This window comes from Carcharodon carcharias, chromosome 10 (assembly GCF_017639515.1).
Source record: "Carcharodon carcharias isolate sCarCar2 chromosome 10, sCarCar2.pri, whole genome shotgun sequence".
Lineage (NCBI taxonomy): Eukaryota > Metazoa > Chordata > Chondrichthyes > Lamniformes > Lamnidae > Carcharodon > Carcharodon carcharias.
The window spans coordinates 40,877,238-40,904,726 of NC_054476.1; the positions used below are offsets into that span (position 1 = coordinate 40,877,238).

The window sequence follows — 27,489 nt, forward strand, 5'->3', positions numbered from 1 at the left end:
CTGGTTGGATTCTTGATTAACAAGGGGGTGAAAGGTTATTGGAGGTAGGTGAGGGATTACAGTCAGATCAGCCGTGAATGGCGCAGAAGGCTCGAGGGGCGAAGTGACCTACCCCTGCTCCTAATTTGTATGTAAGTCTCAACTGTAGTTTAAAACAGCATATTTGGAGCCTTGACCATAGTGGTTCTTTGTAGGTTTGCAGATCAAGAAGTGCGAAGTACAGCAGTGAACTGGATAGAACTAATGACTGACGATGAACTGGTCGATTATCTGCCTCAATTTGTAGAGGTATGTTGATGGCTTAAAAATAAAAACAAAAAACTGCGGATGCTGGAAATCCAAAACAAAAACAGAATTACCTGGAAAAACTCAGCAGGTCTGGCAGCATCAGCGGAGAAGAAAAGAGTTGACGTTTCGAGTCCTCATGACCCTTCCACAGAACTGATGTTGATGGCTTGTTTGTTACCTGAAACATCTGGAGACTCAACAGTGCAAACTTGTGGGTTTCCCTGATACACATCCTGTTGATTACAGGTTGATCTGAAGGCATTTTGTGGACAAACCATCAGAGAAGGTGGCACTAGCTTGAAACTGGCCTGAGTTAAAAACCAAATTCTCAGCAGCAGTGATGCTGTGATCCCTTGGTTGGCCTGAATTAAATTTGTTCACTGCTCTGAACAACGGGATTGCTTTTAAAATTCCACAAAAGAACTTTGATCTGACTTATTTAAACTTAATTGTAATGAATATTTGCCTTGAATTAGTTTATTTTCCTCTAATTTTCTTCCCCTCCTTGGTTCCAGTTGAAAGGCATTGACTTCATTAAGATATGGTTCCATAGGTCACGCCAGGCCTGTAATATTGAGTCCAGGTGGCTATTCCTCGTGTGAGCCTAAATGTGATGTAAATAGACCAGGGATCAAACCTGGCTTCTACTGTTAAGCAGTGAATTTTTCAGCATTTTTATGAATAAATTTAATGTTCATATGTTAGTTTTCGAAACATATTTTCAACACAGACAGTAACAGACCTTTGTTTAAGTATCAATTCCAATTAAACGGACTTGTTGCTTTCAAAAAGCTTACAATTGCTATAGTGGAATTCTTTCTTCATCAAATGCCTGCTAATCTGTATGTTGGGGAAAGAGGACGGATGTCGCTCTTGTGCTCGTTTGCAGAGGGATTTTAATAAATTATAGTTAATCTAGTAGATAAGCCCTTGAATAATGAAGTGTCTGTTTTTTGGCTTTCATTTACCTATTTGCACCACAGCAAAAGAAAAACTTGGATTAAATGATCTGTGCATGTGCAGTCCAGTTACTGTCCAAAGTTGATCTGAGCGCGTGGTCTATTCTGTCCCTATCAATTATCGACTCTCTTGCTTTACTTGATTTCATGAATTGTACCTATGGGATTTTAATCTTGTTGCATTCAAATTCACATTTAAGTGACATCAAAAAGCTCAAAATCTTGTGTATATTTCTAATTTAAAGTAGAAATAGGACAAGACACCACACAAATGATACTCAGTTGATATTTAAGATCATCTTTTATTGGATTATGTACCCTGCAGCTCTCGATGGGGCTCATGCTATTTTTCTTTTGGAGGTTGTGATTTTGTGTTTCCAGAATACAGTGGGATTTAATAATGTTACCTGTTTTATTTATAGGCTGTGAAGCACGAGTGTTATTTAGACAATGCCTTAGTGAAATTCCTTTTGTCTCGAGCATTGGCAAATGTTGGTGTAGCACACCACTTGTACTGGTAAGAAGATACCTTTATGCTTTCAACAAATGCTACTTTCTTAGCTAATCTACTTGGAATAAGCATTCATCAGAGCTCTGCTTTTAGAGCTTTCCCCCACCAAATCCAACAATGATTTTCTTCCAGCTATAGTTAAATAAATAGAAAAAGCAACATAGTGGCATCAACCAGTTCAATTCATTCTAATGTATTGAGTATTAATTGGAAATCAAAACTACATTTAACTGAAATGACTGTGTAGCTCCTGTGAAAGGCTATTAATTCCATCAAAATCAGTTAGCATCGACCAAAGCAGAAACACCTGACAACACAGCAGGGATGAAAAGAATATCGAGACCAGCATTCAAAAACAAATACCTGTCCACATAGGAATGCAGATGCATAGTAGTAAAATCTTGCATCCATTTTTTTTTTTGCCTTGGCATGAGTACATAATTGTCAGTATAGCTCTAAATGATATGCTTTCATGCACATAATTTTATTAGTCTTGCTGTTATACCAGATCAATTGCTGTCTTGATTGTTGAGGATAATTACTCCCAAGTAAGTGTCCATTTTTCCCTCAATTCCATATTTGAATGTCTGCCCCTGTTACAGCACCTAAACAGCTCTGATCAACGTTATAGATTACATTCATTGTAACTGTATTCCAGTATTCCTCGCCAGCCATCTGGACCTGTCTGCCTTATAGGATTTCGACCCAATGAAACCTAAGACTTGCTCCCTGACAGCACTGTGGGTGAACCTACACCTTAGGGACTGCAGTGGTTCAAGAAGTGACTCACCAACACCTCCCCAAGGGCAAATAGAGACGAGCAGTAAATGCTGGCCTTGTCAACGACACTTGCATCCCATGAATGGATTAAAAAAAAATGTCACCAAGCATCTTTCCCGAGCATCTCTGTTTCCAGTTTAGTGGAACTGCTTTACCCAGTTACCCTGTAATCCACTAAGGATCTGTCATGCTACTCCTCTGTGAAATCATCTAAAGACATGATAACAGCTTCTACATATATACTGACAAACAACCCTACCTCACCACCATTTCTCTTTACTCCTCCACACTTCTGTGTTGTCAGCCTGTTTCCCTGATATCTAGTCCTGGATGAGCCACAATGTCCTTCACTTAACATTGGGAAAACCGGAGCCATTTGTCTTTAACTCATGCTACAAATCTGGTCCCCTCACCATCAATTGAACCACCTCCCTTGCCACTGTCTGTGACAAAATCAGACTGTTTGCAACCTTAGCATCGTATTTGACCCTGGTCTGAACTCCCTATCCCATATCCTCTTCATCACAAGAACTGCTGACTTCCACCTCTTGTAACATCTCCCATCTCCATCCCTACCTCTGTCCATAATGCTGCTGAAACACTCAGCTGTGTTTTTTATCTCCAGAGTCAACAATTCCAATGCCTTCCTGGCTGGCCTCCCATTTTCCAACCTCCATAAACTTGAGCTCATTCAAAACTCTTCCCATATCCTAACATACATCAAGTTTTGCTCACCCATCATCCTGGGCTTTAACTGCAGTGGTTTCTGGTCCATCAAGTCCCCTCCCCCCCAACCATCACCACCATCATCACTCCCATTGTGTTGAAATTTCTCCAGAGCCTTATCCCTCCAGACATCTGTAGTCTTCTCCAGCCTTACAACCCTCAGAACTCTTCACCTTTGGCATCTGACAAATTCTCCAGTCCCATTCAAAACTAACCTGTGGAAGCAATATTTCACTGATAAATCTATGGAACAAGCTCACGAGGGAGACAGTAGACACTATTGGTGTTGGTTCATTCAGATCCGAATTAGCTAAGTTTATTTCTGTGAATAACATTTTCCATGCAACGTGAGTAATTTGAGGCATGCTTGGGAGGAAGAGGTAACTTTGGACCTGTAATTTCCATAGGTTTGCAGCACTGGGGCTTTCTTCATATCATCTGGGTCTGTTGTAGACTAATTGATAATGATGGCCTGGCCCTTCCCTGTCTCCATATTGCCCTTCAGCCCTACGACGTTCTGTTGGCTGCGCTCCTCTAATTCTGGCTTTTTTAGCATCCGGTGGCCTTCAACTGCCTTGGCCCTAACCTCTGAAATTCCCTTGCTAAACCTCTCTGTCTCCCTATCTTATTCCTCCTTTAAGATGCAGCCCATAAAAATCCTTCTTATTGAACAAGCTTTTGGCCATTTGCCCTAATAGACTCAGTTTCTTATTTTATTTTATAATGCCTCTTGGGACATTAAAGGCACCAAATAGCTATGTTCTTGTTAATTAAATTGTTCATTAGTTGTAGCAATGAATAATCATCCATCTGAGGATGGTATCTGAGACATGTTTTTCCTCCCCCACCATTGGCGTTTCTCCCTTCATTATATATATTCTAAGGGCTGGAATTCCCTTCATAAACCTGTCCAACTCTTTCTCCCTCCTTTAAGACTATATTTAAACTTTTTTGATCGAGCTTTCTCTATGAAATACCTTGGAACATTTTATAATATTAAAAAGCTATATTAATGCAAGTTGCTGTTGATTATTTGAAAATTTGACTTGCCATAATTGCCCGTTTTTGAATAACTTGAAACAACCCAGCATTTCAGCTTTGATGGCTATTGAGTCGAGCGGCGTTTGGTTGGTTTCCCAACATTAATCTCATATTCCAGTGTTCCTCCAGACTTGAAGTCGAACCACAATTATTCACACCTAGTGTGAACAATTGCCTTAGACCATAACACGTAGGAGCAGAAGTAGGCCATTCAGCCCATTGAGCCTGCTCCACCATTCAATGAGATCATGGCTGAACTGGTAATCTTCAACTCCACTTTCCTGCCTTCTCCCCATAATCTTAGGTTTTTAATCAGTAAGGAAATCAATCTCCACCTTGAATATACTTAATGACCCAGCTTCTACAGCCCTCTGCAATAAAGAATTCCACAGATTGACTATCTTTTGAGAGAAGAAATTCCTTCTCATCTTTGTTTTAAATGGGCGACCCCATTATGCCCTCTGATCCTAGACTCTCTCGCAAGGGAAAACAACCTCTCAGCATCTACCCTGTCAAGTCCCCTAAGAATCTTATTTATTTCAATAAGGTCACCTCTCATACTTCTAAACTCCAATGAGTACAGGCCCTACCTACTCAACCTCTCCTCATAAGAAAATCCTTCCAAGTCCAGAATCAAATCTAGTGAAGCTTCACTGGACTGCATCTAATGCCAGTATATCTTTCCTTAGATAAGGGGGACAAAACGCTTCACAGTATTCTAGGTATGGTCTAACTAGTGCCTTGTATAGTTTTAGCAAGACTTCCCTATTTTTATACTCCGTTCCATTTGCCTTCACTATTATCTGTTGAATTTGTACGTTAGCTTTTTGAGATTCATACACAAGGACTTCCAAACCCCTCTGTGCTGCAACCTTCTGCAGTCTTTCTCCATTTAAATAATATTCAGGTCCTCTATTTTTCCTGCCAAAGCGCATAACCTCACATTTTCCCACATTATATTCCATCTGCCACCTTTTTTTGCCCACTCGCTTAACCTGTCTCTATCGACTCCTTGTGTCATCCTTGCCACTTGCCTTCCCACCTATTTTTGTATCATCTGCAAATTTGGCAATAGTACATTCACTTCCTTCATCTAAGCCATTAATGTAAATTGTAAATAATTGAGGCCCCAGCACTGATCCCTGTCGCATTGCACAAGTTACAGGTTGCCATCCTGAAAATGCTCCCCTTATCCCAACTCTCTGCCTTCTGTTAGTTAGCCAATCCTCTATCCATGCTAATATACTACCCCCAACACCATGGGCTGTTATTAAGTAGCCTTGCATGCAGTATCTTATTGAACGCCCTTTGGAAATCCAAATGTATTACATCTATTGGTTACCCTTTATCTACCCTGCTAATTACCTCCTCAAAGAATTCCAATTATGAAGCTAGTAATAAAGACACTGTAGGTCTTTTAGAAACTAGCACAAAGCCAGAAAAACTCCAAACATGCAGATTTGTTGCTTAATGAGCACCAACATGCCCATAAAAGCAACTAACTTGGTTAATAGCAAAAATTAACAACTGGCCTGACATTGAAGGGATAGTTAATTTTGGTTGTTGAAGGCTCTACCAGTGATGACTTGCTGGTAATAATTGATTCATCATTTTCAAATTCCAATGAAACCTCATATGTAGCTGTGTGTTTACTCAAGTGCTCATACATTTAACTTGGAACTCTGTTGGTATCACCAGTTCCTAATGATGTGGGTTTTACACACCCAGTGGCAACTTTAAAGCAATCTTGTTGAATTAGCTAAATCTGGCCACCAAGAACATTTTTTAATTCAGCTATTCCTGGTGGCCCATTAAGTGAATCTGGAAAGATAAATTTGTGGTTTCAACAATCTGCACAAAGCCTGTGCAGCATGACTGGCAGCACCAAAACCTGTGAAAATCGATAATAAATCCACTTTAATGGTCGATGTAGTTGTCTTGTGCAGCTTTGGATTAAGTGTATAGTATTTTGTTTCACCACAGGGCCACGCTGTGAAATTCTCTCGTGCTGAAACAATTACAGTTATTTCACCATAATCCGTTGAATAAAATAGGTTTAATTTCAATTGCAGAGTCTGCAAAGGAGAGATTGTCATTTTCCAGTAGTCTAGATCTGCTTTTATATTGGCACTGTTATTTTGGATCCTTAAAGGTGAAACCATTAGCTAGCTCCTGTTGTTTATACTGCTGAATCCAACCTCATTTTTCTGTTTGCATTTATTGTTATAAAATTTGAAATACAGTACTAAACTGGTGATCATTTTTGAGGTCAATGATTAGCTTGTTGGTTCTGCAGGTTTATTCAGTGAGTGATACAATCTCTGTGTCATAACTTAGCAGATCAACCCTGTTATCAAGCTACTTGGGGCTGAGAGTTGTGTTACCTTATTGGAGGCTTTGTATTCATCATTTGCAAAAGACCCTTATTTAATTCCACTCTAATTTTATAGGCTATTGAAAGATGCACTTCATGACCCATATTTTGGAATGCGCTATGAACTCCTTTTGGGTGCCCTGCTATATGTATGTGGGCAAGGCTTGCGAAAGGAGTTTGAAAAACAGACCAAACTAGTACGGAAGTTGGGAGTGGTAGCAGAAAAAGTGCGCCAAGCCAGTGGATCAACAAGGCAGGTATGGCATCAATATCAAAAAAACTTTTAATATGCTGTTCTTAGCTCTAAAGATGTTATGTTTTGAGTTCACCAGTAGCCTAGATTATTGCAAAAGCTAATTAAAGCTGCAAGAGCATTGAAATAAGTTCTTTGTATTTACACTAGTCACATGCTCCCCTCCTACTCTTTTTTTCTCTCTCCTCCATTCCCCTTGAAAAATTGACCCTTTCAAACAGATGACTAGCCTGCACAGATTTTATTTGAAGATGACCATTCCTGATGACCAGCCAATCATTAATATCCAGCACATGTGTACTAGCATGTATGCTGTAAGAACAAACATAACTGGTATGTTCTTTGCAAGAGTCCCTATCTTCCATCTTATGTTTTGATGAAATCTAAGTTGCTGAGATTTTTAGTTTTACCCACTAATGGAGGGTTTACTCAATTGTTGTGCTGTTTTGTGCTACTCCATTCTTTCCACTGTGGTACTTTTTGATTATCTTGTATTTAAGATTCCAAGTCAAATTATATATTTCAAAATACCAGTACCAGCCAGTAAGTGCTGTGCTGCAGGAAAAACAGTTAACTTTTCTGCATTGTTATACTGTTTGAACTGGTTCTTGCAATTGGGGAAACACCTTTTCCTTTCACCCAAAGCTATTCAATTCTTCTTTGTATTTCGGCTGTAAAAGTGTTCCTTTCTTGCAAGTGGAAACCTCCCTTTTTCTTTGTGCTGATAACCCTTCTCTCAAATGTCTGCATTCTCCCTCCAAACCCCAGCGGCGGTTGACATTGTGCTAAATTTGATGGTGTTAAATTTGACTAATAATCAGCAACACTGATTTGCTTGCAAAAGTGCAAGACCACTGATGTAATATGAATTGGGGAAATCTTGCTTTACACTAGTGCCCCATTTATTAGCAAATGGAGGAAAATATACAGCTGTCTTGGAACTAATGAACTGCACTCTTCATTCTTTTCTCACCCATACATCTACAAGAAAACGCACAAAGCCAGTGATGGTTTTCATTCCATATTCTTCAAGCATATCAATACCTCCAGCAGTAAAGGGTAAAGTCACTTCACATAATTACTAATATCAGTGTTTTCTTTTTTTTAAAGGTTGTCCTTCAGGAGGGCATGGATCATGTCCAGTCATTCTTCAAATATAAATGTCGCCTGCCCCTCAATCCAAGCCTAGTGGCAAAAGAGTTAAATGTTAAGGTATGCAGACATTCAATAACTTATCAAAACCATCTTATAATGCAACTTGTGCATTGTTTTAAACTTTCCTTGTAGACTACCTATGATTCTGGTAGCTGCACAAAAACATCTGGAATTTGAAGTTTATTTTTAGCCTCAATTATGTTCTCTGATATAAATCATTTAGTTGCTATAAATTTGCTTTTGATCAGTGATCTTTTCGGAGTTGGAAGTTACCGAGTTGCCTCCAACTTTTAACTGACATTTCAATGTATTATACTTGTGATTAATCCTCAATAAATGTTTTTAATTGTTGCCTTTTTCTGTCATATAATCTACATCGTATTTTGCTGAAAATCTAAAAGCAGACTATTTAAGGTTATGAAATAAAAATTCTGACTGTCATGATTTAGAAAAACTTTTTTTTATTTTAAACCCGTTGTACAGTGAGTCTCAACATCTCCTTGAATGATATCTTACCAAGCCAACCAAAGTTAAAATCCTACATTCAAGCCACACCTTGACATGGAGCCCACTGACCTGCATCTTTAGTGCATGTGTACACTTGTGTGCTATTTTGTAGTCATTTGGTATAGGTTTTCTACAACTTATGTCTAAGCCTTTATAGTAAATGTTTAACTTGTTACACATTGGGTACAAAACCAAACTTGAGTATTCACTACCTTTTAAAATTTGCAGTATTTTAGTGCTGTTTCTCAACACCTTTTGTGAACTGCAGCACAGTTTTTGCCTTTTCTTTTAACTTTCCACCCACTTGTCCTTGATAGTTTTCCCCACTTCTGTTTAACTAATCTAAACCACACAACCATTCCTCAACCTGAAGAGAACTTCTTCCAGCAAGCTGCTTGACTCAGTTGGTAGAAATCTTGAGTTCATCAGTTGAATTCGAATCCTGTCATGAGCAAGAGCACTTAGTCCTGGACTGAAGTGTGAGCAGAGATTGAGAGTGCTGCATTGTCAGTTACTGCCTTTCAGTTAAGTCCTTTAATTCATGTGACATTAGCTTTGTGCTCTGGAGAATGCCAAAGAGTCTCCCTCTAAAGCATTTGGCTATTAATGTGACTTCCTCTTTCCTGATTGTGTGCCTTTTTTATATATAGGCTTGTTCCTTCTTCAGTTCCAATGCAGTTCCACTGAAGATAACACTGGTGAATGCTGACCCCCTGGGGGATGAAATCAATGTCATGTTTAAGGTATGTTAATGTTTACAATGGGACTTTTACAGAAATTCTGGAGGGAAAGAAATATGAATTTGAGATTGTGGATGGGACTGCAAGTCTGTTAATACAAATGCACCAGCAGTTTTGCTGTTGTTTCATCTTTCACTCTCACCAAGGTCTTGAATTCCAATTCCTAATCATTGTTAAATTATTCTCACTTCCATATTTTAGAAGCTCATTTCCATGTTGCTGGCGTACTTCCATAACCTTCCACTTTCTGGCCCATTGATATAAGAAATTTTGTGGACTTTGTAGCGACTGATATTGGTACGGAAGAAATATGAAGATAATGACCTGGTCCAAAATTTTTGTTTGTGGATACTCATTATCAAGTTTTATACATAATGTCCTCAATGCCAGCTTTCTGCTTAACCCAATACACAAGTTCTAAGTAATTGAATGATACTGATCAAGAAGATTTCAGTTTGCTTCTGCAATTGAAGCATTGAAACCCACTGTTTTCTGTTGCGTGCAGATTGGAGAAGATTTGCGACAAGACATGCTAGCACTACAAATGATCAAAATTATGGACAAAATCTGGCTTCAGGAAGGGTTGGACTTGCGCATGGTCATTTTCAAATGCACCTCCACAGGGAAGGATAGAGGTATGTTGTATTTGGGTGTATGTAGTTACCACTGATGTCTAAGTCAGCTTTCAAGAGAATGCTATACGCTGAGTATTTCTTGCATTGAATTGTGTAAAACCCACTGATTTTTCACTCCTAAATATATTCGATACTCTGAACATACATTTCTCCTTGCATGGCTGGAAAAAGAAATGAAACTTGCGCAAACTTATAATTTTCAGTCCCATGTCTTTCTAGATTTAAGTGCAGATTTTTCAAATAGATTTTGTCGTGAAGTTGCTGTTCACTTCAGATGATGTGTATCAAATGCACGCCAGTCTGCTTGTAGAAATGCAAATTCTATGTTGGGTCCATGGCCCACAGGCCACTGAAGCTGATTTTTCTGCTAAAACCTAAATTATTAGACAGAATAAATAAGGACCAATCCTTGTCTGTATTTTTCAGCCACTCCCCTGGATGAACTCCTTGGAACATTATGGAGCCCTCATTGAAATTAAAACAAAATCATGCCTTTCTTTAAATGAAGACCTTGCCTCTTTTCAAGCACAAAGTATTGTCTGAATGGCTTACTTCACCTGAATCTTGAAACTTATGCAACTTCCTTAAATTTCCAAAAGGTGGTTTTGTGTAGGCAACACAATGGGCTGAATATTGCCCATTCAGCTGGCAGGTGGTTAAGTAGGGCCTTGCTAGAGGATGCAAAATGTTTAAAAGTATGTCAGACATTGCAATTAGAGGACGTAAATGGACCGTTGCAATAAATAAATTTCAAACAGATATTGGAGGAAAAACTTACTTCGTTACATTTGGAATAATTTTGCAACCAGAGAATAACAGATACAAATTGAGGTTTTTCTTGACTTTGTTAAATCAGGCCTTCCCAAACTGGGGTTTGCGATCAGTAGAGTCGTGAGTCAAGATTCCGCGGTCATGAGCTGTGTCACTCCGACTGAATGTTAACAGCTCCAAGGCCCTGTTAAATTTTTGTATTTTTTCTTAAAACGGTGGGCATGACCTAAATGACCAATATTTGAGGCCTGATTCCTGCTCCAAAAAACTCTCAAAGAATACATTAAAAAATACATAAAGATCAAACACTCAACTCCCACCCCGCTGCACCTCTCATAGGTCAACCCCACCTGCTCTCTCTGCTCCCACCAAGGGGTTCACAGCAATTTTCAAGCCTCAAAATGGGGTCAAGCGCTAGAAAAAGTTTGGGAAGCAGTGTGTTAAATGGAAAGATAGAAAGGGGCCAGCTGTGATGACCTGAGGGATTGTTTCTCATCTTGACTATTACCTTTTCTTCATTTCCTTTTCTCCCTCTAGGCATGGTTGAACTTGTACCAGCTTCAGAAACACTTAGAAAAATCCAAGTTGAATATGGAGTGACTGGCTCATTCAAGGACAAACCACTAGCTGAATGGCTCAGGAAGTACAATGCCACTGAAGAAGAATATGAGAAGGTATACATCTGCTTATTTCCACCTGGGTTTCTTTTTTAGCTTTTGTCTAGTGCTCAACATATCTGGTAGAAATATCCCTACTCGGTGATGGATGTGGTGCCAGTCAAGCGGCTGCTTTGTCCTGGATGGTGTTGAGCTTCTTGTGTTGTTGGAGCTGCACTCATCCAGGCAAGTGGAGAGAGTATTCCATCACACTCCTGTCTTGTGCCTTGTAGATGGTGGACAGGCTTTGGGAAGTCAGGAGGTGAGCTACTCACCGCAGAATTCCCAGCCTCTGACCTCACTAATAAATAGTCAACGGGTGTACTGAGAAATACTGAAGTAAATATTTTGTGAATTATTCAGTACATGTGCTTGCATACTCCTGAAAACTAACCTTTTGAAAACCTCAACGCTACAGGCATCTGAAAACTTCATCTATTCATGTGCCGGGTGCTGCGTAGCTACCTATGTACTGGGAATATGTGATCGTCATAATGACAACATCATGCTCAGATCAACCGGCCACATGTTCCATATAGATTTTGGAAAGTTTCTTGGACATGCACAGATGTTTGGAAGTTTTAGAAGGTGAATTTGTTTTATTTTTAACCTTATATTTTCCAGTTCAGAATTTTGTTAGCTGTTTTACAAAGATTATTGTTGTCTTGTACAAGAATCTGCAAAGGAATTAATGACTAAAATGCGATTTGAGCAGAAGCAATTGTGCCATAGAATACATTTACCCTTTCAAGAAGCTTTGCTATCATTGATGTTTAATTTAATGAGGAAACGTAATCTGTTTTAGCAATTCCCATTTTGAATATCTGCACGAGAATATTTTGCTGTTTTACGTGAGATAATTTGTTGAGTAAACACAAACTGGTTAAGATTGAATTAAGTTTTGCACCCTCTAGAGGTCAAATAAATGAGGTACAGGAATGTTTGAAGTTTTTTTTAAAAGCCTTTTTTAAAAATCTTTGAATTGTTTTCACATATTTAGCATGTTGGCAATGAAGAATTGTATCTATTTCAGGCACCCAGTGCCAGCATCAAGCACAACTAAGTCTGGTATCAAGCTGCTGTTATGGCTCATTGAGAATGAATATTAAGACACAGACCAGTAAGGTCTGTGACTTGAGATGAGTTAGTTCGAGTCAGCTGGGACACTGGATAGAGTTGTACGTTTCTTTGTGTTCACATCTGATAATGGGGTTGGAGGGTTGCATTTGGATCGAAAAGTAAAATCAATCCAAGTTCCTGCTCCTAATCAATTGTGAGTACTGCTACAAACTGCACATGTGCATATGTTTAAGGTAAGATCTGGCTTGGCTTATTTTGTCATGTTCAATGGGACATTATGCAAAAATGCAAATTTTTTTGGCATTTTTAGCGTGGACACATTCTTTTCTTTCCTTCAGAGATCGAGCCCCATTTGTGCTGACCTCCGACATGGCTTATGTGATTAATGGTGGGGAGAAGCCAACCAGTCGATTTCAGTTGTTTGTAGACTTGTGTTGTCAGTCATACAATCTCATCCGCAAGCATGCCAACCACTTCCTGAATCTCCTGTCACTGGTAATGCATACTTTGGTTGTCCTTGATTAACTAAGCAAGCACTGTCCAAGAAATGAGTGAGATATAACAGTCAGCTTAAGTTCAGCAGTTAAAACAAAATGCTTGAGAAGCAAAGCAGATCAGTGTTTGATAAAAGAAACTGATTCATATTTTGGTGCATGTCCTATATCAAATAAAGATAAGCTAACTCCTTTTTTGGGATCTAAGAGCAGGTTGGTTATCTTTTGCCCATCCAAAGAAGCATCAGCCGTATAATTCCTAATGCTGTTCCCTTTTAAAGTTCTGTTATATGAATTTGGTTTTGAGACTTTACTACTTTACCAATAAATTATAAGGTTAAAGGAAAACAAAATGGAAAACGTCTTTCGAAAAATCCAAACAAATCTACATCTTTTACCTTTCTGTATTTGTATACAACCACAGTAATTTATTTTCCTGGTTAAAAACTTACACAAGCTACATTCCTCCATGGTTTCATTCCTTTTTATTAGACCAACTTCCATGTTGTTGATCTGGTGATTTTTGCAGTTTTTTTTTCCAACTTAAGAAATTAGTAACTGTTTCCACTACTGCATTAATCACCTTACCTCTGACCTTTTTCAGATGCTGTCTTCTGGATTGCCAGAACTTAGTACTGTGCAGGATCTGAAATATGTTCAAGATGCTCTGCAACCCCAAACGACTGATGCTGAAGCCACCATCTTTTTCACCAGGTAAGGTGAATTACAAATAAACTCTCCAAATTGAAACACGCTTGAGGTAGAATGGCTATATAGAGTCGCATACATTGCCAATTACTGAAATCATACAAATACATTGCCAAATACTGAAATCATACAAATACATTGATACAAGGTGGAGAGAAACTTGAGCTCCGCAACTTTAAAAACCCAAACAAAACTACCTCTCTTTGTACATTTTGTGTACAGATGTACAATTATAATATTGACCCACTGAGTATTTGCAGTATTTTCTAACTTCAATTTGGTCACTTGGGGTTTGGAGTTTCTACATTCTACTAATAATTCAACGTGATTTTTGAATGCTTCAAAACTTTAATTTATGCGGTGATTTGAACGAAGTAATGTCAGGGAAAAGAGAATTTGGTACTTTTTGCATAAAAAGGGAAAAAGGTAAATAATATTATTTGAAGCAACTTTACATTGAAATAAACAAAAGCAAAATAATGTGCTGGAAGTATGAAATAAAACCAGAAAATGCTGGAAATGCTCAGATCAGGCAGCATCTGTGGAAAGAAAAACAGTTAATGTTTCGGCTTGATGACATTTTGTTAGAACTGGAAAAATTAGAAATGTAACCAGCTGAAGTGAGCACACTGGCATGAAAGGGGGAGGGGAGGAAAGAACTAAAGAGGAAGGTCTGTGATAGGATGGAAAGCAGGAAAGATTAAATGATCATGGATGATGGTGAAAGGTGATGGTAATGGGACAGATAAGGATGCAAAAGATGGGTCCAGAGGAAGTGTAAATGGCAGTAGCAAAATCATTTGGCGAGTCTTGAAGGCTGCAAAATGTTGTCATGTTCACATTACAGTACTGACCCAAGAGGAGAAGGAGAAGGAGAAGTTTGGATCCTGAAATGGCCTGAGCTGAGGCAGTATGGGTTTAATTACTAGGTTAAGGTTTCTGATCAATATGCAAAAAGTTTTTAACAGGAATGAAAGTGAAATTTTTGTGTTTAACTATGCATCAGATTGGTTTGTCAGAAATAAAATTCACTGAGTTATTGCAGTGGTGCCAGGAGACATTTAGCAGCATAGTGTTCAATAGTTCAGAAATAGGAAGTTTCACAAATGCACAGCAGTCTAAGCTGGGTTTAGAGTACATGGGCATAAACGTACATAGTGGTAAAATAAGGTTGATGAGCTGCAGGTACAAAACGTCACACAAGTGTTCTGCCTTGTAATCATACATAGTACATGCCCTCCATTCAAGTGAGCCTGTATTTTCTTCCCTTAATCTCATCACCAGTTCTACGTTTTTTTGGGTGCATGCATAAGCATGTTCTTTGAGATGTGCACGGACTGCTACCTTTTGGACTGTGTTGTTTGGGCCCTTATAGCAAGTGGATCAGTTGGTTGTGAAACTATAAACAGCCAGTAAAAGATTAGGATCAGTGGCATTCTTAGTTGATGTACTGAACTAATTCAGACTAGATGATGAGCAGTTATATCAATTAAGAACAATGGGTTGGATTTATAACAGGCAACATGGCAGCCAGGCTGGGCTCCCCCTAAGTCTCACGACAACTGCAAAACTTCTCCCGATTAAGTCAGATGGCCGAAGGGGCTGATGAGGGATGTCAATTAGGCTCATTAATGAGCCATTGACACTCATTATCCTTGAGCCCACTGCAATTTAGTGGTGATTTGGGGATTAAATGGGTGCCATACAAACTGCCCATGCTCCTGGAAGTCTGTCCAGCAAACCCTGTTTGGTGGTCATGGAGGGAGGAAGGTGGATCTCTTTTAATCATGCACATTGTCCGATCAAGGAACCCAGTATTGGGTAGGAGCTGGCCACTGAAAGACACCCTCCTGCACTTTGTTACAATCCCCATAGAGACCAATAACTTAAAAAGAAATTGGAACTTCCAGTGAATAGCTGGAAAGGATCTCACAAGATTTCAAGGTTTAGGACTTTTACCATAACACAACTAAAAGCAACACTGAATAAACACTATTTCTTGAGGCAACTAGTACTCTAAACTATAGAAAGGATCTTCCATTTAACATTTAAAATAACCAAAAATCTCTCTATATGGTTGTACTTTGCTCGGTCTCTTAAGTAAATACTCTATTCTCTTAGAACCAGTCTAAAGTGATTCTTTGCTCCCAAAGGTTTGCTTCCATTCTTTTCCTTTTCCAGCCAGATCACTTCAAATCTCTGAACTGGCTTTTATGATTAGGGTTACTCTGGCAATTCAAACCTCTAGCCAAAGCTATGCGAATCTTCTAATCTCGTTTAAATCCTCTCAAACTCAGTCTCTTCAATCTAAGCGCAAGCTGTCACCTGCATTCCTGCATGGTGAACCATAGAAACTTGCTGCTTCTATCCTGCATTGCAATCTCTCACTTGGATCCAAACCAATTAGTGAAATCAGAACCAAGACGCTGAGCTTTTCCTTACTGAGCAAGTTTATTGACTTGGTCCAGTCTCAACACTCCTCACACCGTGTTCCAGCTGTCCCCTATTTATATGTTGTTTTTAAAAAACCAACTAAATCAGTAAATTAAATTAATGCTTAACAGGGGTGACAGTCTCTGATAGGGCACTGTAACTAAAATAAAACTTTCAAAGGAAACTTGTGTAATTAAATTAAAATGTCATTCTTGGGACTGGTGATGCACTCCAGTTCCTGCGGTGCTCAAAGTACTTAATTAAACAATGCCCTTCACCTGTAACAATATAATTAACACACTATTAACATTGGATTCTGACATACTTTCTGGGGAAGATAGTTCCACAGACTAACAACCTTCAGAGAAAACAATTCTCCTCATGCCCATCTTAGAAGGAAGACTTCTTATTCTTAAAACTTTGTCCCCTAGTTCTAGTCTTCCCCAGAAGAGGAAATATATGAACATACAAATTATGAGCAGGAGTAGGCCACTCAGCCCTTCGAACCTGCTCCGCCTTTCAATTAGATCATGGCTAGTCTGATGTAACCTGAGCCCCACATTCCTGCCTACCCCCTTGTTAATCAAGAATCTATCTAGCTCTGCCTTAAAAATATACAAAGACTCTGCTTCCACCGCCTTTGAGGAAGAGAGTTCCAAAGTTCTCAAGGAGAGCAAAACTGTACAGAGTGCTCCCAGATGTGGTTTCACGAAGGCCCTGTACAGCTGCAGTAAAACTTCCCTACTTTTATATTCCATTACCATTTAAATAAACACCAACATTCCATTTGCCTTCCTAATCACTTGCTGTACCTGCATTCTAACTTTTCCTGATTCTTGTACCAGGGTACCCAGATCCCTCTGTATCACTGAGTTCTGCAATCTCTCTCCATTTAAGTAGTGTACTACTTTACTATTCTTCCTGCCTAAGTGGACATGTTCACATTTTCCCACATTATACTCCATCTGCCAAACTTTTGCCCACTCACTTAATATACCTATAACCCTTACCTCCTCTTAACTTACTTTCCTACCTACCTTGGTGTCACTGACAAATTTAGCTATCATACAATCGGTCCCTTCATTGAAATCATTGATATAGATTGTAAGTAGTTGAGGCCCTGGCACTGATCCCTCTGGCACTCCCAATAGCTACAGTTTGCCAACCCAAAAAAGACCCACTTATCCCAACTCTCTGCTCCCCAGATTCTAGGCTCTAGATTCCCCAACCAGGCAAAACCTTTTCCTAGCATTTACCCTGTCAAGCCCCTTAAGAATTTGAATTAGATCTCCTCACTTTTCTAAACTTATGGGAATAAAGGCCTAGTCTAGTCAATGTCCAGCCCCTGCATCCCAGGGACCAGCCTGATGAACCTTCATTGCACTCCTTCTAGGGCAATTATGTCCTTCCTAAGGTAATTAGATCAGAACTGCACACAGTACTCCAGGTGCAGCCTCACCAATTCCCTGTATAATTGTAGTAAGAAATGATTTACTCTTGAACTCCAATCTGTTTGTAACAAAAGCTGATATACTATTTGCCTTCCAAATTGCTTACTATACTTGCATGCTCACTGAGATTCATGTACATGGACACCCAAATCCCTCTGTACACCTTTTCCCAGTCTCTTACCATTCAAAAGCTATTTTCGATTTTTTTTTTCCCCCTACCAAATTGGATAACTGCATTTTTCACCCCATTGTATTCCATCTGCCATATTCTTACACACTCACTCAGCCTGTCTATAGCCCTTTGCAGCCTCGTTGTGTTCGCTTGGCTGCTTATTTTCCTACCTAACTTTGTATCATCAGCAAACTTGGTTACATTACACTCAGTCCCCTTATCTATGTCACTAATGTAAATTGCAAATAGCAGATGCCCAAATACTGATCCTTGTGGTACCTAACTCGTTACAGCCAACATGAAACTGTCCAGTTTACTCCTTTTCTGCCGCTGTTACTGTTAACATTAAAATTGTGCTGCAATCGAGTTCATGCTTTAAGTTAACAATTAAGAGCAGCTGTCCCCAATTGAGGTGGTGTTAGGGCTTCATTGCAAGAGTATAAAAGGTATTCACACGGGATGTTAGGGGGAACTGGAGGAGTCTGTCTCTTTAAGACTGATTTATTTCCTAGCCTGTAGGGTAATGTACAGACTGGCTTCAGACTCAATCTTTCCTCGACATACTAATTGTTATGACACAGCAGTTGGTAAAGGCCGAGATGTTTAAATCCCAGAGGTAAACTTGAAACAAATGTCAATAATCTATATTTTCAATTGGTATGTTTAGGATGCAGCTCTGAATTCAGGTATAAGGCCACTGAGCCTCAACAGGTTTTTTTAAACTAAATTAAACATGTATTAATTTAACAACAAAGTAAATGCATACACATTTCTACAAATTACTACCATAATAACTTATAAACAAGTCCCCAGATGAATCACTCCTAGGTAAATCTTCACCAAGACAGCAAAACCCATAGACTTTAAATAGACACCAGGCAAAGCATATTTGACCTTACGAATTAAAAATGAGATTCCTTTGCAGACACAGTGGGAGACTTACAGGTTGGTTAGATCTTAAATGCCTCCCCCTCCACACAATCTCCTTCCTCTCTTTATACATAGCTTCCCCTTTGATTGTAAATTTTCAATGGTATCCAAGGGTTTTAACATCACATCTTCTAACAATAACGTTTTTATCCCACTAATTTTATTAGTAAAGTAGACGCTTGGCGTCTCCCAGCTAGATGCAAGATTTGACTCTCACTCTTAATGCTTTATTCAACAAATGCAAATTTACACCCTATCTCCTATTCTCCTTACATTTATCTAAATAACACCTCAAAACTGCTATACATCAAAGCACCCAGACTAACTGGCTTTAATCTAATTAAGACACGCACACACAGACAGACACACACACACCACTACAATTCCATTTTAAAAATTGCCAGTAGCGTTATAGCCAATATCCCTTCATGACACAGATACTGGATTTAACAGTTACATGCTGTAACAGGGAACGTTCTGAGGCAAGGTAAAGACACCTTGATGGCAGAGGTAACTCTGCTGTGGATCCAACCTGTGCTGAAGGAGAGTTTGATGGGATAGTGTAGACGGAGCTTTACATTGTATCTGACATGTTGTAGCTGTTGAAGGATCTATTTGGATTCCCTTTTGTTATGTCGTGGTCATTCCTTGAAGCACATTCTTAATTATCAGAATATTTAAGAGTACAGGCTAAGGGGATTGGGGGGGCACAGGGGGAAACAGGGCTGGATAGTGGCAGCAGTAGCTCCCATAGAGCAATGAACCCCAGCATATTACTGAGTTTACATCATCAACCAGATCCTTTCAGTTCTGTTGAAGGGTCACGAGGACTCAAAACGTCAACTCTTTTCTTCTCTGCCGATGCTGCCAGACCTGCTGAGTTTTTCCAGGTAATTCTGTTTTTGTTTCAGATTTCCAGCATCTGCAGTTTTTTTTGCTTTTATGTTGTAGCTGTCCTTGGATTGTTTTGTACTGATGTTTGGGTGGCAAAATGCAAATCATCCCACTTGAAAGCTAACAACCCGTCACTGCAATGGGACAGATGAACAAGAGCTGCTTTGGAACTCCCAACTCTAGAAAAGTATACTACAGGCTTTACTAAGCACATTCCTCCTCTGACCCTCCTTTCTTCACCTTAAAGTAAATAATGAGCGATCCTAACACTACTGCAATCAAATCACCCAATCTAAACTGAAATTGCGTCACGTGTTAATTAGCTGAATATTACAAGTAACTCGTATGTCAATTATAAACATTAACACTAAAAGGTTCAGTGACAAACAGCAAGAGTGACCATTTGGATTCCCTTTTGTTATGTCGTGGTCATTCCTTGAAGCACATTCTTAATTATCAGAATATTTAAGAGTATGGGCTAAGGGGATGGGGGTCTGCAGAGGGAAACAGGGCTGGATAGTGGCAGCAGTAGCTCCCATAGAGCAATGAACCCCAACATATTACTGAGTTTACATCATCAACCAGATCCTTTTATACCCCTGATCCAGACAAACAGCTGGTGGGGATCTGCATACAGCATTCCTTGTGAAATCGTAGTTTCCTAATGGTGAAAAGAAGTCTCCAGCATTCTGATATTGATTTCTCCCCCTAATCCCAGAAGGCAATCACCAACACTAATATTAATGATTGACTGCTGCTTACTTGCCAGCAAGTAGTTAGCACGTAACAGGGTTCAATCTCAGTACCCCACAGCAGGACAGAGTGGGAGAGGAGGTACTTTGTTTGGAGTTGACGTATGGAAATTGAATTGCAGTCATCCGGATGGCTCTGGAAAGACTTATGTTTGCAAGATTTATGTCAATGTGTTTACTACCCCCAATCCTTTTGTGACAGTGGCAGAGAGTAGCAACCATAGGTTGATCTCTCTCAAAAAAATCAACCTCTCCACTGCCCCTACTGCTGCTTGATGTTTGTAAGAGTGAATCCCCAACAGGTCACTTCTTCGGGTTGTCGCACAGCTCAGTGAATAACCCTGGAATATTGTGAAAAATACTGATGTGACTGGACCTTTAAATTTGAATCAAAATGGATGTATCAAAAATGATACAGCATTTTTTTTTTCATCTTTTCTACTTTAGGTTGATAGAATCCAGCTTGGGCAGTATGGCTACAAAGTTTAACTTTCTCATTCACAATTTGGCACAGCTGCGATTTTCAGGGTTACCGTCCAATGAACAAGCTATCCTTTCATTCTCTCCTAAAACCTATTCTCTAAAACAAGATGGGCGAATCAAAGAAGTAACTGTTTACACCTACCAGAAGAGATACAACCCTGACAAATACTATGTAAGTATAAGGTACTTTTGCTGCTTACAAATGAGCATAACTTTCACCTGTCAGTACACCATGCATCAGATCCAACTCTGGGAAATACTATGCATGCAGTGTGTGTCTAATGCACTTAATGTTTTGCTGGTAAAAGTCTCATATCATATTGAACATTCAAATGTTGTAGTTCTGTAAAATGTTATAATCCTGTACCTTAAGGACAAACTTGATTGACAGAAGCAAGTTTAGTGCCTAGAATTTCTCCACAGCATTTGACCTGATGTGACAGAATAGGGAGACAGCAAGCAAAGGAAAGGAATTCTTCAGGGAGACAAAGGATGTCTTGAGTTCCACACAGCCAGGGCTATTTAGGGCCATTTTAAAGAATGACATTTCTAGACAATATTAACAGGTTATCTGTCATGGCCAAAAGCAACAGAGGGAAAACACTTGTATGTTTATGCAGTCCTAATGTGCAGCATAAGAAGTGTTATACTATTGGAACTGAGTGCTTTACTCACAACCGCTCAGTCAGGGGAATAGGGAGACATTGGCAAAGGTATCTGAAAACATATAACCGGTTAAGAAACTGTCACACTACATGACTTCAAGGGAATGGTACTTATTTTCTTTGTCCTTTATGATGCCTTGGGACAAGCACGAAGCAGTTAAAATTATTTGTATCTATTGAAAAGCCTGCACTGGTTAATGAACTTGCTTCTTTTTATTGTTAAAGTATTTTTCAAAGAACCTCAATTGACAAAGCTGATGCTCATCAAAGTGGTTAGTGTGGAAGCACTTCTGCATGTTCATTTTTAGATTCTCACTTAAGAATATTTAAAGGGCTATATACTCCAGGGTAAAACCCACAATGACCTTACCTTCGACTTTGATGAGAGAATACACCCCATGACTAAGTTTGAATAAAAGAAATTCAAAGATTGTAAGAGTTTATACATTTTACACTTGGGCATTGCTTTCAACATCTCTACCACTTGTTTTCATTTGAAATATTGGGAGTGATTGGAGCCATTAACAAATGACACCACATTTCTAAAAGAAAACTAGATTTACAGCCCTGATATGGGATTTGAGAGAGCAAGGAGGCAACCGCATATCTCGTAAATATTCTACTGGGCTGCATATTTGTAGGATAAGAATATTCTTTCAGTAATGAACCAGTAATGACATATCTGTAATCTCATCAATTTATTATTTGTATATATTTAAATAAGCTTGGAAAAAACTTCTATACAGATTAAATAGTTTTTTTAAACTGCTACAGATATAATGAATTGGAGTTTTAACCTAAAGCAGCACAAGGAGCTTTTTTTAAATACAAGTACATCACGTGGTTTGGTGTTATGCCACACAAAACAGAAAAGGCTCATTTTAAATACTGCGCTGACCTGTCTAAACTGGTAGTGACGATACTACAGCTAAATAGCTGTCAAGCTTCATCATTGTAAGGAAAGGAAAGACTGTTGTGGGTTCATGTTGCTTCTCTCTTTTGGTGACTTGTCTATGAAAAATACAGTTAGTGGATGCCAGTTTAAGAGATGATCAGATTTGGTTCTGGTGCTGTCATTTCAATTATTTAGATTCACACAAAAGGAATCACTATTTGACCAGGTACTCCATGCCTATAACCCCAGGAACTGTCTCCACTATCTTTTATAAAAAGACTTGCATTTCTTTAATGCCTTTCGTAGCCACACGATGCCACCGTGTTTTACAGCCAATGAAGTACTTTGAAGTGCAGTCACTGTTGTAATGTAGAAAAGTTGGCAGCCAATTTCCCCCAGCAAGTTATCACAACCAGGTGATCTATTTTGGTGATGTTGATTGAGGGGTAGATATGGCCAGGATGCCAGGGAGACCTCCCCTGCTCATCTTAAAAATGGTGCCATGGGATCTTTGACATTCACCCAAGCAGACAGATAAGGCCTCACCCAAAGCCAGCACCTCCAACAAAGCAGTATTTGCTCAATGCTGCACTGGAATGTGAGCCTTAATTTTTGTGCTCGAGTCCTTGAGTGGGGCTTGAAATTGGAACCGTCTGACTCAGGTGAGATATATTGACTGAGCCACAGCTGACACTACCATTAGGAGATAACTGTTCAAGCAAGAAATTGTGTTGCATAGGTTGCTATTTTGAAATGCATAACAGCTGCAATTTTTACTGAACAGATATATGTGGTGAGGGTATTACGGGAAGGGCAGATTGCTCCAGCATTTATCTTCAGAACGTTTGATGAATTCCAGGAGCTGCACAACAAACTGGGCATCCTCTTCCCCCTGTGGAAACTTCCAGGGTAGGTTATATTTTTAACAAAAATGCTCTTTCATTTATGATGAACTCCTTGTTGTTCATGGCAATTTAGACAAGCCTTTGTTTTTCCAGCTTCCCCAACAAAGTGGTCCTTGGGCGAACACACATTAAGGATGTAGCCTCCAAGCGTAAGGTGGAGCTCAACAGTTATGTGCAGTGTCTGATGAATGGCTCAACTGAGGTAGCTGAGGTAAGAATTGAGTGAAATTAGGAACAAGATTAAGACTTTTCAGGTCACAAATTTCTTGTCCTGCATTTGGGCCTGAAAAATAAATAATTAAGAGGCACTTGAGCAGCTTTCTTTATCAAACTCCGATGTACACTAAACTGATGCTATGAAATGCGAGGATGTTGGTTCCTTCCCACAATCCCCTGCATGACATTGTTGAAATAGCTCTGCGATAAGTCAGTCCTGCTCTTGTGTATTGACTTAGTTGATTAAAGCAAACTGATGGATGGCTGGGATTGGTGAAATGAATTCAAGGAACAGAAAGATAATATCTAACATTGTGATGGGGGAAGATTTGTCCACATTTCAAATTAAGCAGTTGTGTTATTGTGAAATGTTCTGTCTGTCTGTCTCTCTCTCTCATTTGTGCACACTCTCTGTATGTGTCCCTTGCTCTGTGCACTATATAATGTTTTCAGCTGAAATGTAAAAACTTGTTTCATTACTGCCCTCAGTGTGATCTCATCTATACCTTCTTCCACCCACTGGGCCGGGATGAGAAGGCTGAAGGAATTGATGGAATAGTCAAACCCTCAGGTAATGCAAAAGTAGTTTTATTTTGCTGAGAAGGCAACTTTGCCTTATTTTCCTGTTCAGTTGTGGCTATGCCACCTATGAAGATTTGGTGATGCAATGTTTAACAACTTAGAACATGGTAACTTGCCACAACATGCCAATTTCCTGCATTTTTATAATGAAAAAATATACACATTATGTCACGTGCACTGATGTGTTGCAACCTGTTAAACAGTTTTTGATGTGTTTTGAAATCCCACTTGATATCTTACAGGAACATGAAAGGATGCAAGGTTGCAAGGTTTCCTTAACTGAAGCATCTAACAGAAACATTGTTGAACCTTTGCTGTCCTTGGTAACTCATTAAGGTTACTGTTCAGGCATCATGTGCAGTGATTTTCTAACCTTATTTTGTACACCTCTAGAAATTGCTACATGCAGCAGTGTTCTTAATAATGTGATGGCTTCATAATGGTTTCAGTTCTGAAACCTGTGGGCAGCATTACCTGATCTTTTAATGTTTTACATTCGAGGAATTTCCTCATGGGTCTAGTTCTTCTGTCAAACTGTTTACTGAAGTACAAAAAATTGGACTTCCAAAGAACCCATAACATGATGGATTTGCAAAAATACATTTTCAGTTGGATTAAGCCCTGCTTTTGCTTGCAAGGTTAAATTGCTAACTTGGGCTCGTGCATTAATATTCCTGTCAGCTTTTGATCCAATGAGAGCATTTTAGATACTGTTCCACAAAATTGCTGCGAATCTCTCTTCACTCACTAAATGAGCAGCCTGCAAAGGAATCTTGGAATTGGTTGTAAGTGCCCCATATTAATCAGTTCATCAGCCATCTCCCAGGACTGTTGGTCATCTCTGCCTGTTGTCAGAAGTAAAGGAGATTGGAGTGCAAAACTCGAGTTGGGAACAAAAAAAATAAAGCAAAATTGTTGAAAGAACACGTTTTTATTTCAAGCTTAAGGGAGCTGCTTAACCCTTGGTTTTAATTTCTTTACACTTATTTGAAGAAAAATTCTAGCAGCTTTGTTTTTATATAGCCTAAAAGGGTAACAAAATAGTGATCCTAAACAGTAGAAATGAGTTGCTTCCAAGGCTCAGGTAGGAATCGTGCTGCCTGGTATGAAATACTGTACCTGAAGGGCTGCCATCACCCCAAGAGCTATACTGTTGTTCAGAAAAGGATAGGGAGGAAGAGGAGGAGAATTGGGAAAGAGGAAAAGAATCATGAAGTTTATTCAGATTTTTTCTTTAGCTTCTGAATCTAATCTATTCACCTTTCTTTGGTAACCCAGATCTTGATTTCCATGCTGAATGAAAGATTGACTTTTCTTCCTTTGGTACTTCAGTGTATTCACATTTCACTGCAGCATATACCATATGTTGATGATGTTTTGAACAAGTTTAAGCTTATGCTCCTGCAGGCAATAGTTCTGGCTAGGGGTGTATTTCATTTGAGTACTGGTGACTCTGCAGCACTTCACCAAACTGGCAAAATGCTCTGAGCCTAGTGAGTGTGAACAACCTACTTGACATAAGCAACACTGCTAACTTGGTCCAATATTGACCCAAGTACAATTCATGGCAGTTACTCAAGTCATCTGGAGCAGGATTCATGGCTGACATTATTTTTTTTTCTTTCCTCTTCTTACACTATTTTCTTTTCATCACTTCTTCAGGATACAGACACCATGTTTTGTTTTCCTGCCTCCCAGCTGACATTGGATACATGGGGATATAACTTGGAAATTTCCAAACCTCTGCGTGGCTGAGTTTGCGTTACTGAGAAAAACCCAATTTAAAACATCTTTAAGTCAAAGAGAAATTTTGTTTCAAGTCAAAACAAAATTATTTTTTTATTAAAAATTGATGGTCCGATGACCTGGCCATGGAGTGACAAGCCTGATTGAAGATGCTGTTTCATGATCCATCACTTTGGCATGTAGTACAGTGGGTGTCTTTCCCATGTATAATTTGCATTTTCTTTACCTTTTGTATCTCTGTAGAAATTGTTCTGCCAAGCACCAACACCGGTCAAGTGGGAGGAGAAGTTAAGCTATCTATTTCGTACAGAAACAATACACTGTTCATTATGGTAATGCATATCAGAGACCTGGTAAGTAACAGTCATGCTCAGAACTGAGCACTAGCCTCCAAACTCTTTGTCTTGTATGTGTGTAATAATCACATGGATTTTGTCCATTTTTTCCCAAGGAACTCAATAGGATAACATTAGAGCATGTACATGCTCTGTCTCATGCACCGTCCTTAATTTCCCTTTCCTCATGCATGCACTCATACATGCCCTCTCCATTCACTCAGCTCTCATGTGCCTCGCCCACTTTCATTCTATTTTTTCACTTCTCATTTGGACACCCTTATTCTTGGTTTTTTTTGTATTCCTGCCCTTTAAAGTATTTTAAAAATGCAAACCTTGGTGGTCACTTTGCGGAATGTAATGTGAGATGTCATTAGTGAGCCTTCAGCTTACAGTTTTATACAAGCATGTGACTGACAAAGCATTTAATATTTTGCATGGTGTCGCCTTTTGGTTAGTGCATTTCATATTTTTGACTTCAGGTAACTGAGGATGGAGCAGATCCAAACCCTTATGTAAAAACCTATTTGCTTCCTGATCCACACAAAATAACCAAGCACAAAACCAAGGTATCAAGGAAAACTCAAAACCCAACTTACAATGAAATGGTAAGCATCAGCACTTTGTATCCTGGTATTTCCTGTAGTTTCAACTTTGAGCTTCCAAGTTCATGTCTCTTTTTGATCTCTGTTTGAACAAGTAAGTAGTTCAAAGCTGGCAGACTCTGAAGAACAGTAATTACAGTGCTATTTCTGAGAGTGCCAGGTGCAAAATTTTAGATATGCTTGTACAAGAACCTGAGAATATCTCAAAATCTAGGCAAGTGACATGGTGTGAGGTACCACCTTGTGGGTATCTGTGCATATTGCAGGTTATGTGATTTGCTGTCCATGGTCCGTGAATTTGTATGTAATGTTTGCTGGGGTGAAAATGCTGACTTCTCAGCAATGGAAATCCTTTATCAGAACAACTTTATTTCCTTAAAAATTTGAATTTTCTGGCTGATTTCCCACTCCGAATATTAGACAAGGCTTCTCTCTCCAGCGATTGTGCTGTTGTTGCTTTGTATGCATTTGTCTAATTGAATAGAACATCCCTAATCAGTCTTAATTCACCAGCAGTTGCATTCTTAATTTCAACTTATTGATTTTTCCAAGCCAGCTCTTTCTCAGTGGCTTATCCAAAGCATCCCATTTTTTTAAAAAAGCTTTAATTCTCCAGATGTGAGCATTGCAAATAAGGTCAGCATTGAGGTAGATTTTTGTTAGGCAGGGGAATCAAAGGCATTGGGGGTAGATTGGAATGTGCAATTTGAAAAACCAAACAGGCAGCCATGATCTTAATGAATGGCG

The 27,489-nt window shown here is 39.1% G+C and overlaps 1 protein-coding gene across 3 annotated transcripts in view; it reads left to right on the forward strand.

The window, feature by feature from the left end:
- pik3c2a (phosphatidylinositol-4-phosphate 3-kinase, catalytic subunit type 2 alpha) overlaps positions 1 to 27,489 on the forward strand; it is a 140,425-nt gene that overhangs the window by 108,757 nt on the left and 4,179 nt on the right. For 2 of the 3 annotated variants that reach the window (XM_041196872.1, XM_041196873.1), the window contains exons 17-32: positions 195 to 288; positions 1,670 to 1,764; positions 6,756 to 6,936; positions 8,043 to 8,144; positions 9,245 to 9,337; positions 9,840 to 9,969; positions 11,278 to 11,414; positions 11,815 to 11,984; positions 12,815 to 12,971; positions 13,575 to 13,684; positions 20,758 to 20,965; positions 23,138 to 23,262; positions 23,352 to 23,469; positions 23,964 to 24,045; positions 26,046 to 26,155; positions 26,620 to 26,745. In XM_041196872.1, coding sequence (XP_041052806.1) covers positions 195 to 288; positions 1,670 to 1,764; positions 6,756 to 6,936; positions 8,043 to 8,144; positions 9,245 to 9,337; positions 9,840 to 9,969; positions 11,278 to 11,414; positions 11,815 to 11,984; positions 12,815 to 12,971; positions 13,575 to 13,684; positions 20,758 to 20,965; positions 23,138 to 23,262; positions 23,352 to 23,469; positions 23,964 to 24,045; positions 26,046 to 26,155; positions 26,620 to 26,745 — 2,038 coding nt within the window. Of the gene's footprint in view, positions 1 to 194; positions 289 to 1,669; positions 1,765 to 6,755; positions 6,937 to 8,042; positions 8,145 to 9,244; positions 9,338 to 9,839; positions 9,970 to 11,277; positions 11,415 to 11,814; positions 11,985 to 12,814; positions 12,972 to 13,574; positions 13,685 to 20,757; positions 20,966 to 23,137; positions 23,263 to 23,351; positions 23,470 to 23,963; positions 24,046 to 26,045; positions 26,156 to 26,619; positions 26,746 to 27,489 lie in introns of those variants that run through there. The other variant, XR_005944163.1, reaches the window with a different exon arrangement.